The 12404-nt window shown below is 33.5% G+C and overlaps 1 protein-coding gene across 3 annotated transcripts in view; it reads right to left on the minus strand.

The window, feature by feature from the left end:
• SNX13 (sorting nexin 13) overlaps window positions 1-12404 on the minus strand; it is a 131158-nt gene that overhangs the window by 41376 nt on the left and 77378 nt on the right. For all 3 annotated transcript variants that reach the window (XM_028118149.2, XM_028118144.2, XM_028118157.2), the window contains 5 exons: window positions 12279-12362; window positions 8466-8604; window positions 7985-8073; window positions 3797-3896; window positions 2415-2608 (listed from right to left, as the gene is read on the minus strand). In XM_028118149.2, the coding sequence (XP_027973950.2) occupies window positions 2415-2608; window positions 3797-3896; window positions 7985-8073; window positions 8466-8604; window positions 12279-12362 (606 nt within the window). The remainder of the gene's footprint in view (window positions 1-2414; window positions 2609-3796; window positions 3897-7984; window positions 8074-8465; window positions 8605-12278; window positions 12363-12404) is intronic.

The following is a 12404-nucleotide window of genomic DNA, read 5'->3' on the forward strand; positions in this document are numbered from 1 at the left end:
AGAAAGACTTAGATATATACACTAAAGCTGTGTTTTTAAACAGCAGAAACTCCTGAATGTTTGCAGGGAGAAATATGAACAGCAATATTCAGAGCAAAAGTATAACAGAAAAGAAAGGGAAACAAACCAAAATGCTCATAAATATTACTGAAGGTAAATAAACTCTTGACTTCAGTAAAAATCAACTACACTTACATAAATCAACATGTATAAAATTCAATATAATAATGAGGGGAATAAAAGCAAGACATATAGTATCATTCCATTTATATAAAGGTTAAAAACAAAGCTAAGCAAGATATTGCTTTAGAACATACATGTAGAGTAAAATGGTATGGGAAAGTAAGTGAATAAATACAGAAAACTGGCTTCATCAGGAAGTAAGGAAACAGGCGAACAAGTCAGGTGAAGACAGGTGAAGAATATAATAAGGATCTTCAAACGAACAGTAGATGTTCTATTTCTTCAGCTAGATGGGATATACAAATGTGTCTGGTATACTACTATTCTTTAAAATATGCACTCTTTAAAAGGGTATTTCATTTGGCAAAAATATAAGCAAATGGACTAATAAGCAGTTTTCAAATAAAATTCACACTTAAAATTCAAATACAGGGGCACCTGGGTGGCTGAGTTCGTTAAGCGTCTGCCTACGGCTCAGGGTCATGATCCCAGGGTCTTGGGATCAAGTCCCGCATCGGGATCCCTGCTCAGCGGGGAGTCTGCTTCTCCCTCTCCTCCCTGTTCATGCTCTCTCTCCCTATCTCTCTCGCTATCTCTCTCTCAAATAAAAATAAAATCTTATTTAAAAAAATTTCATATACAATTTTTGTGCTAGTACGTATAAATTAAAAGGTATTATAGCATAGCCATTACAAATACTGGAGTATGAGGAATCTTGAGGATTGTTGTCTCCATATTCATGAGAGATATTGGTCTGTAGTCTCCTGAATGATGTCTCTGTCTGGCTTTGGTATCAGAATGACAGTTTGGCAACCTGCGTCCTTCAAGGCATCTGCCCATATCATCTAAGTTGTCTAATTTCTTGTGATAGTTGTTTATAGTATTTGCTTATAGTCTTTTTTATTTCCATAGGGTTGGTGATGATGCCTCCTCTTTCATTCATGATTTTGGTATCTGTGACTTTCTTTTCTTTCTTGGCCAAGCTGGCTAAAGGTTTGTCAATTTTATTTTTCTTTTAAAGAATCAACTTTTGGTTTTATTGATTTCCATTATTGTTTTTCTATTTTCCATTTCAAGGATTTCTATTCTGATCTTTACTGCTTCCTTCCTTCAGTTTACCTTGAATTTATTTTGCTATTCCTTTTCTAGTTTAAGGTGAAAATGTAAATTGTCGTTTTGAGTTTTTCTTTCTAACTAGGCATTTAAAGTGGCAAGTTGAGTTCTTCTTTCTAACTAGGCATCTAAGCACTGCTGTAATTGCATCCCATAAATTTTGATACACTGTTTTATTTTCATTCAATTCAAAATCCCTTCTAATTTCCTTCTGATTTCTTTTTGACCCAGAGACTATTTAGAAATGTATTCATTTTTAAATATTTATAATTTCTCAGAACTCCTTCTGTTAATTACTAATTAATTCTACTATGATAAAAGGACATACTTCTGTATGATTTCAATACTTTTAAATTCAGAGCTGTTTATGGCCTAGTAAAGGGTCTATCTAACCTAGACAACGTTCCATGTAAGCTTGAAAATAATGTGTATTCTGCTGTTGTTAAGGGAAGTATTCATAGATGTGTAGGTTTAATTGGTTTATAGTGTTCTTTAATTCTTGTGTATCTTTGGTCATTTTCTAATTGTTCTATCAGTTACTGAGTGAGTACTGAAGTCTTCAATACCCACTTATTGTTGAATTGTCTATTTCTCTCTCCAATTCTGTCAGGTTTTGTCCTATGTATGTGGAGGTTTTGCTGTTGTGTTTATAACTGTTTTTAACAGTTATAAATCAAGGATCAATTGACCCTTTTATCATTATCAAATGCTCCTCTTTTCTCTAGTAACAATTTTTGTTTTAAAATCTATTGTCTAATATTAGTATAGCCACTCCAACTCTGTTTTGGTTACTGTATGCATGGTTTACCTTTTTCCATTCTTTTACTTTCAGTCTTTTGTGTCCTTGAATCTAGAGTGTGTGTGACCTTGAATCTTGACTTTGTCACTAGTATCTGCATGACCTTGGCAAAGTTAACTCAATTTTCTAAACATGAGTTTCTTTACCTATAAAATAAGGATAGTAATATACAAAAAGATTGTTATCAAGGTTAAATGAGATAATGCTTGCAAGGAGTTGTGCCTAGTATGAGTAATGAATATTCATAAGTATTACAAAAATTATTACTAATGATACTACCAAAGAAGATAAGAAAACAGTAATCAAAATAGAGCCTCACCTTTTCTGATAAATACTGTTCATATATTCCAACAGCAGCTGCTCTTAAAAGACCTTTGGTTTGGTTGGTTTGATGTCTTCCATCTTTCTGACGACTTAATAAAACTTCCAGTTGCTGCTGGGCTGTAACTCGGTATCCTTCCACTGTCATCCAGAAGAAGAGATGTGCTTGACCTCCAGTTTGCTGCATGTAATCTACCAAACAAAATCCATTAACAACATAGATATTAATGTCACACATTTTTGGGTGCATGTAGCCATATGACAAGTTAAAAAGGATTAAAGTTTCAAATACTTAAAACTCTACATTTTAAAACTGTTAAGCAAATGCCTGAGATGAAGAATGCTTACATCACAAATTGGTTAGGTTAAAAAGACCAGTTATGTGAAAAACACAAATGGATGTATTTATTTTTGAATCTCATTTTTCATGATAAAATTTCTAGGAGATAAAACTGCTACAGAAGGCTTTATCAAAAATAAACTAGTAACATTCGGCTTCTGTTCTCAATAAAGATTATTAATTATAATATTAATGTTCCTACAAGTATTAAAAGTAAGGACTGGGATCTTCAACAAGCCATGTATTTATGTTTTTGGTCATGAAAATGAAAAATCAAGGAAGGTTACTAAAAATGTTCTCCAGATAAAAAGCAATTTTGATGTATAGTTGACCCCTGAACAATGCAGAGGTTAGGTTAGGGGCACTGACCACGCAGTCAAAAATCCATGCATAACTCCTGACTCCCAAAACCATAACGACTAATAGTCTACTGCTGACTGGAAGCCTTACCAATTATATAAACAGTTAATTAACACAAAGAACATTTTGTATGTACTACATTCTTAAAGTAAGCTGAGAAGAAAATGTTATTAAGAGAATCATAAGGAAAATATGTTTGTATTACTATACTGTATTTATCAAATAAAATCCATGTATAAATAAGTGAATCTGCACAGCTCAAGTCCATGTTGTTCAAGGGTCAACTATAATATTAACAAAATTAGTAAATATTTACATATATTAAAATGATATAAAAATAAAGTCCTTCTATTCATGCACAAAATGATACAAATAAGTTATAAACGTGTGTTGCTGATAAAGTACTCTTTCTCAAATAATTTAAATTCATAGACTCTGCTAGAATTTAAATAAGCAATATTTAACAAATACACATTTAAGTTATAATAAGCATTTCTTTCCTTCTAAACAAAATATATCTCTACCTCTATGATTTCCAAAAACAGGAATACTTCAGAGAATGGGGAGTGGAGGAAAGACATATTTGACATGCTTAATATCAGATATTTAAAATTTAATAATATTTATAATTATTAAAAATTTTGAGGGCTATATTATTTTCATAAAATGGATTAACCTACCCATAAAAAATTGTAGTGCAACATTGTCTACAAGAATGCTGTCCAAGGGGACTGTGCAAAGTTTCCCAAAGTTTGCTGCCAGTTTCACAGTATTTATTTCCTAGAGAGAAAAGTAAAGGTAGGTTAATACTTCATCTATTCACTCATTAGGTCAAAGATCTCTACATAGATATAAAAATATTAAGTATTTTCTCGTTCATGTGGGTTCCCAACAGTCCCAGCCTAGAGAATTTCCGTTGCTTAGTAAATATGCATTAAAAGTATAAGCATTCACTTCTTTCATTACAAAATAATTCTAAATTACTAGAATTTCAAGTATTCTCTATCTCTACATATTCCAAATGAAAATGAACATTTTAAGAGGTAAAGGGGATGTTTGGAATGCTTACAATGTCCAAGAATAAATAAAGCCCAACACTTTCAAGTATAGACTGAAGTCTATCCACTGAGAGAACAGAAAATATCCCGAAAGAGTAATTTTTCTTCTAACAGAATACTCTACCATCTTTTATAGAAAATGTGTTTCTTCTCAGACTACCTAAACAGTAAATTATATTTAGTTTTCAAAGTAATAGAGCAAGGTAACTACCTATACATGAAAAAAATAAAAAATTAAAAAATAAAACATAGGTTCAAAATTTAGAGAGTCTAGGGATGCCTGGGTGGCTCAGTTAAACATCTGCCTTCAGTTCAAGTCACAATCTCAGGGTCCTGGGATGGAGTCCCATGTCAGGTTCCTTGCTCAGTGGGGGGCCTGCTTCTCCCTTTCCCTCTACCTGCTGCTCCTCCTGCTTGTGCTCTCTCACTCTCTCTGACAAATAAATAAATAAAATCTTCAAAAAAATTTGTAATCTACATGACAAGCACTGTGCTATATATATTATATACATTATTCTCCACAACAATCCTATTCGATAAATATCACCCACCTCACTTAAGAGGTAAGAAAGCTGAAATCAGAAAGGCTGTCTATGATCACAAAGCTGCCAAGAACGACTCAGTGTTTTCAAAGCCTGCAGCCTCTTCCATAAAACCCATATGTTTCTGTGTCACCAGTTTCTCTGCATTCCTAAATCCGTATTTCACAATCCTCTATTTAAAAAAGAAAGATCAGAGGTGCCTGGGTGGCTCAGTCATTGAGCGTCTGCCTTCAGCTCAGGTCATGATCCCAGGGTCCTGGGACTGAGTCCCGTGTCGGACTCCTTGCTCAGTGGAGAGCCTGCTTCTCCCTCTGCCTCTGCTCCTTCCACTCATGTGCTCTCTCCCTCTCGCTCTGCTCTCTCTCAAATAAATTAATAAAATCTTTAAAAAAGAAAGAAAAGAAAGATCAGAAGGTTTTTCTGAAAGACAGGCTGCCTTAATTAGGGGCAGATCCTAAATTAGATGTAGGTAGTACATAAAGGAGAAGGAAAAGAACTTGAGAAAAGGGGAAAACTTCCTCTCTAAGAAGTATTTCTCTTCATATAAATACTGTATAATAATAGATAACTGACTTAAAATGTCTGGCATAAAGCAACCTGGTGCCAGCACATGCTTTCTCCTAAGTCTTCTTTCTTCAAACTTATCACCTCTTTCTCTTTCCCAGAAGCAGCTCCACATATATGAAATGCAGAAGAGTATTCACTATAGCTTTATTTGTAATAAAAAAGATAAAGGGCCTTCTAAGATTTCAAGATGAGTAGTATGGTTAAAAAACTTCATCTCTGTGGAGATTCTGACTTTTCTTCCCAAGAAAAAACACTGTATGACCTGAGCTACTAAAAAGGTAAAGCTTGATACTCAAAAGAATTGATGGGCTTCAAAACAAAGTATCTAAATTTTAAAGGGATTTGCTATCAAAAGGGGTGCCTTGGCTCAGTCGGTTGCGTGTCCAACTCTTGATTTCGGCTCAGGACATTTTCTCAGGGTCCTGGAAACAAGCCTTGCCTTGGACTCCACACTCAGTGGGGAGTTTGCTGAAGGATTCTCTCTCTCTCCCTCTCTCACGCTGCCCCTCCCCCTGCTCCCACACATACACATGCATGCACGCTCTCTCTCTCTCAAGATAAATAAATAAATCTTTTTTAAAAAAGGTATCTGGACAAATACATTTTAAATAATGATGCTGAAAGATCACTAATTCTGAGGCCTAGACAAGGTAAACTAATGAGAAAATAAGCATAAATAAAACCGTTTCGTTCTTCTATACTGAATGTGCATGGGTATATAATTTTAAAATACAGTTAACTGAAACAAAGATATACATACATTTACACTCAGGTATATGACAAATGTGGGCCTCAAGTAATGTGAGTTATAATTAATCCAGCAACTAAACTCAAGATTTATAAAAATAAGTCTTCTATTCCTTAAGAAATTTAAATACATTGTAATACTACGAGCCCAGAGTCACAACAAATTTCCAAAATAGAAAACCACCCCAAAAAAAAAAAAGAAAAGAAAAGAATTAACTACACTAAAAACTAAGGTAGTAAAAAAAGCTCTTTTCTGTTAGTAAGGCCTTTACAAACAGAAAAATCTCTGCTCTTTTTTGAGGTAAAACCCCTCCAAACAGCTACTTACAATCACTGCTTCTAATTCATCTCTTCCCATTTTCTCCTGGACCAGCTCCAATAAGGGTTTCTCTCCGCTACTCCAAAATGCTATTATCAGATCACCAGTATTCCCCTGCTGGCAAATCTAATGGTCAATTCTAAGTCTTCACCTTACTCAACTTATTAGTAGCCTTTGACATACCTGATCTCTCACTTCTTTAAAAACTTTCTATAGTTGGCTTCTGGAATATCACACTCCCAGGTTTTCCTTCAATTTCACCAGCCACTTACTGTTTATTTAGCTAGATCTTCCACCTTGTCTTAAACTCTAGTAACTATACTGCCTCTGGACTAGGTCCTTGGTTATATTCTTACTTACATTCACTCTCTTAGGTAACTTCATCCAGTCTCTTTACTTTAAATAAACATCTAATAATACATCACCGACCTTTCCTTTGAACTACAGAGTTTACAAGCTACTGGGTCTATCTGAGTGTCAAACAGGGATCTCAAGCTAAAACATCCAAAATTTGATTCTCTCTTTCAAACCTCCTCTTTCCTATATTATCCATTTTAGTAAACAGCAACACTATTCATGCAGTTGCTGAGACCAAAAATTCTAGCAATCCTCAAGTCCTTTTTTGTCCTTTCTCACTCCATATTTAATCTATTAGCAAATCTGTTAGTCTTATATCCCGTCTCTAATTACTTCTCACAACCTCTGCAGACATCTTACTTGGACTAAAGCCAACAGTCTCCTAAATGATCTTTCAGTCTCCATTCTTGTGCCCGCTGAAACTCCACCACACTCTAAACATCACAAAGAGCCCAAGTAATTATTTTAACTAATAAGTCATATCATGTCACTTGCCAGCACAAATCTCCAATGGATTCCCATCACAATTAGAATTTTTTAAAAATCTTACTATGGTAGATAAAACCATGTATGATCTAACCCCCACGGTTCCTCTCCAATTTCATTCCTACTATCATCCCTTCTCATTCATTCCATACCAGCCAGGCTCACCTACTCTAACTCATCAAACACCTTCCTATCTCAGGGCTTTTGCAGATGCTTTCACCTCTGCCTCAAAGATTCTTCAAAAAAAAAAAAAAAAAAAAATTCTCAGGACTCTCATTATTCTATCAGATTTCTCTAAGCTCAAATGTAACCAAATCACTCAGCATCTATCTAAAATATTCTATCCCTCTACTTTGCTTTACTTGTTATTTTTTTATATTTACTTGTTTTTAACACTTTTAACATTTTATATTAATTTATGTACTGGTTTATTTTTGACTCTGCAACTAAAATAGAAGTTCTATGAAGAGAGAGCTTTTTGTCTATTAGGTCCATCTGAAATGGTGCCCAGTGTATAAAACTATATAAATGTTAAATTTTGAATAAAAAATGAAAAGATAAATAAATCAATAAATAAACTCTTTCATTACTGTGGCATTTTACAGGAAGCGTTTTAACCTCTTTGGCTTTAACAAATACTTATAATACTATAATGTATAAGAGAAATTTTCCCTACAAGTCCTTTTGTGGAGGGCTGCACTGGTTAATATTCCACTTCTTGTCATTTGCTAGAGATTTAAGTGAATATAAAGTATTTATAACTAAACATTAATCTGAAAGTACTTTACTTACTTTGCCTGACTGCAATCGCTGTATTCTTGAGTCACATACTTTCTTTACAAATAATAAGCTATTTATTTGATTCTTGATAGTGTTGATATCTAAATACAAACAAATTGATTATGATCTAGTGGTAATGTTATTTATGAAATACTTTAAACATGTATATATTGTAATTTAACATAATAACCACGAACACAGCAAACAATAAAAGAAATAATCTGAAATCTTATAGTGAAATTATTTAATTAAAATTAAACCATGCCTATTACTTTTACTTTAGAGATAATTACAATATGAATAGCCTCACATTCAGAAAATTATAATGCTTTTTATTCTTAGCACATGTTAACAAAATAAGAAAGATTTAGATTTAGATAAGGTGAAAGTAACTAATAGCATACAATGACATTTAGGTAAATTAAAGTTTTGTGTAAAGATATAGTAATGATTAAAGAAGTACAACATTTCTATACTTAAATGACTTACTTACCATCACCAACTGTATCTAGAGATCGAAGATACTGTAATTCTTCTGCTGCTTTATCTCTGACCGCTTCTAGCTCTCCAATATTGTCACTCAATTTAATAATGTTCATAAAGGCCTCATAGTTGCAATTAGAATCACGGATCTGAAAACAAAGTTTAAAAAACAGGTGGGAGAGGGACTCACTTAGTAAGGAAAAAAAGCACCTTCAGTGCCTAGCACATTCGAGGTAGGCACAATCTTACAGCCAAGTGTTTATGCCAATGCTTTCAAGAAAACAAAATGAAAATCTCTGTACTCATGGTCCCAAAGAAAGGTAGAGGAGTAGACGACGAGATTGGTGGCAATGGAAGGCCAATCTGGTAGGGTACACGTGGTAGCTTTCACTCTGAGTGGAATGAAAAGTTACTGGAGGGTTTTAAACAGCAGAGTGGCATTCTCTAACCTAAATTGAACAGAATCAATGTGATGACATAAATAACTGTTATTTTGGGTTTTTTTTTCCCCAGCCACGTGCTGTTTAAGAACAGGAATGGGAGTTGACAGTTGAGTTGAATTTAACCAGAATGTGGTTTCACCAAACAAATAAAGTGAGAGAAAAAAGTACTCGAGGATATTATAAAGTGACTAACCACTATGACTGCCAATAATACTTAAGTAAAACAGCAAGGGAAGCTACGAAAAGGCAGGAGACTTGGGATACTGTCCATTCTCTATAAGGAGTTGAAGAACTGGGAACTGCAGAAGTCCAGAACTAGGGAAAAACTAGCTAATACGCACGTGAAAAGATGCTCAATATCATTAGTTATCAGGCATATTCAAGTTAACCACAACAAAACAGCAATGCCAAATGTTCATCAGATTGTGGAGAGATGAGAACTCTCAAATGGTGCTAGGGAAGTGCAAAATTAGAATACAACTTTATAAGACTACTCGGCAATTTCTTTCACTTTATGTAAATTTTACTTCAATGATTAAAAAAGGTAGGTTATTAAAGACATGATTTCTCTAAGAATACATTAAGAAACAGCTGTCCATTTATCTGCTCTACTTGAAGATAACAACATGAGTTAAGAAATAAGACTTATCCTTAATTAGTTTGTATTTAAAAAAAACCACACACTTAGAGATGAATAATGCAAATCCATCCATACTATTTTTAGAAATGACTTAAAACTTAAAACTACTGTTGGGTAACTAATATTTTATAGAGAGAAGATATGTTACTACTAGACTGCACTAAACTTTTCCGTCCAAATAGAAATGAACTATATGGTTAGATACCATTAATATGACTGAACTAAGAAGAAGAACTGAGCTCATTTTGATATTTATAATACCAATACATACAAGGTTTCCCACACAAATAATGTCAAAAGACTGTAAACCAGACAACAAAGTAGGCTAAAGATCCTTTATTGATAAACTCTGCTCTTTTAAATATATTTTCTGATATTGTACTGAAAAATGAAATAGGGATCAACTCCTGTTCATTAAATAGCAAAAAGACCCAAGCATCATACACAATAGTAGTATTAATCCAACTCTGGGGAGAACAAGTAAAGATTTGGTGGTTTGAATTCCTTTTAGAGCATGTGTTAAATTCCACCCCCCTAAATGTTTACACCATATATTTAATTATATAATTAATACAAGTTCAGCAAAAGAAAAATTGAAAGTTAAAGAAAAAATATATAGGAAAAGAATAATTCCTAATCCCAGGAGTGAGAATAACCATAACATTCTGGTGAACAAGCATCCTTTTCTGTACCACCAGTAAGATTATACAGTATTGTATCCTGATTAAGGTTAGTATAAAACATCCATTTTATTACGTTATAAAAAAATCTAATACCATTTACCCTTAAAAAAAAAAATTTACCCTTGTTTCATTACTGAAATGTTTTTAAATTTTACCTATTTTCCTATTTCTTAAAAAATTAACTTTATTATATAACCAATACTCCCTATAAAGTGAAATATATAAACAAAAGAGGAAAATTAAAACATTCATAATCCTACCTCTCTATTAAGATTTCAAACAGTATATACACTACCAGAATTATATAGTCATTAATAAAACTATAATTACTTGTATATTTATTTTTAAAAAGCATTATCTACACACACATCACCTTTAGTTATCCTTTTCACATAAAAAATATAAACATCTTCGGCGCATGGGTGGCTTAGTCAGTTAAGCCTCTGCCTTTGGCTCAGGTCATGATCCCGGGGTCCTGGGATCACGTCCTACATCAGACTCCCCGCTCGGCGGGAAGTCTGCTTCTCCCACTGCCCCCTCTCCCACCACCCCCCCACCGCTCAGGATCTCTCTCTCTTAATAAATAAAATCTTTAAAAATATATATGTAAACATCTTTTCATATTCAAGATACACTACCATCATTCTTTTTAATGGCTTCATGTATTCTATTGTATCAATATGCCATTACTTATTAAACAAATCCTCCATGTAGAACACTTAAATTGCTTTCAATTTTTTTAAAAGCAATGTTGGCACTAATGTCCTTAAATATACATTGTTTCAAACTTACTTATTATCACTTTAGAATAAATTTCATGAGTAGAACTCCTAACCAAAGGATATGCATTCTTAAAAATTTTAATTAGGCAGATAATGCATGTTTTTAAAGCTTTGGTAGAGCCCAACAGGATGCTAAAAAAATTGACAAAGGAAAAGAAGAATCAAGTTGTGTGACCTCCATAAAAGGCCCTAGGAACACAAAGCTAACAAAACCATTTCTGCCTGTAGGTAACCCACAATCTGGTGGGAGAGACAAAAATTGCTCCAACAACAATAAAACAATGTCAGGTTGATAATGGCTACTAGAAACAAAGAACAATAAAGTAACTCTTTCCTAAGAAAGCTAGACTGAGTTAAAAGAAGACAACTGTGGAGAAAAAATTCTATTTCAAGAAAATGAATCAAAGATCTAGAGCTATATATCAAAGAATTCCCAGCAATAGCCCATTTACAACTCTTTCTTGACTATGAGTTTACTGAGGAAAGCATACATAATCACATACGAAAATAATTAGACCGAGTAAATTTAGTAATCACTAACCCTTTGATATGTTTGACGGATGAGAAAACTAAGACTTATAGAAAAGTAGCTACTTACACACACACTAAGCAACTTACAGAAACAAATCTAGAACACACATCCTCCCATTCTCACTCCAGTATTCCTTTCACCATACTTTCCTCCACTTTAAGGTATAAAAATGTAAAGTACATGCTATTTAAGTAGTTCAGACCACAAGCTGTGTTTAAAACCAAACAGCAACTTTTTAAAATACTCATCATCTAAACACTCAGGCAGAAAAATATTTTTTTTTTATTTAAGTAAGTAGTAACAACACCAAAATTATAACAGGATTATCAACAAACTTTTTTTTTTTTAAAGATTTTATTTATTTATTTGAGAGAGAGAGAATGAGAGATAGAGAGCACGAGAGGGAAGAGGGTCAGAGGGAGAAGCGGACTCCCCGCCGAGCAAGGAGCCCGATGTGGGACTCGATCCTGGGACTCCAGGATCATGACCTGAGCCGAAGGCAGTCGCTTAACCAACTGAGCCACCCAGGCGCCCTATCAACAAACTTCTTAAAAAGAATTTGGGGCTAGTGCATTCAACATATTAGCAAACAGAAGTACTAGAAATATAAAGATTACCTTTAAACATATTTTTACCTAATTTCTTTAATAAATTATTGTTTGATCATCCTGATCTCCAATTACTGTTTCTAAATTTTAAAAAACTGTTTTAAAAACAGAGTTGTAATTTTAGAAAGTACGTACCATCCATATGATATATTGATTAATATAATCAGGATCACTGAGTTGATTTATTAATGGAAGAAGAATTCCTCGTGCAAGGATTTCCTGGACAAAAATTGTAAAAAACAAATTTAATCTAATATACTT

The sequence above is a fragment of the Eumetopias jubatus genome, unplaced genomic scaffold (genome assembly GCF_037043125.1).
Source record: "Eumetopias jubatus isolate StellerSeaLion01/CBP00866 unplaced genomic scaffold, mEumJub1_p1.0 scaffold_14, whole genome shotgun sequence".
In the NCBI taxonomy this organism is placed as follows: Eukaryota; Metazoa; Chordata; class Mammalia; order Carnivora; family Otariidae; genus Eumetopias; species Eumetopias jubatus.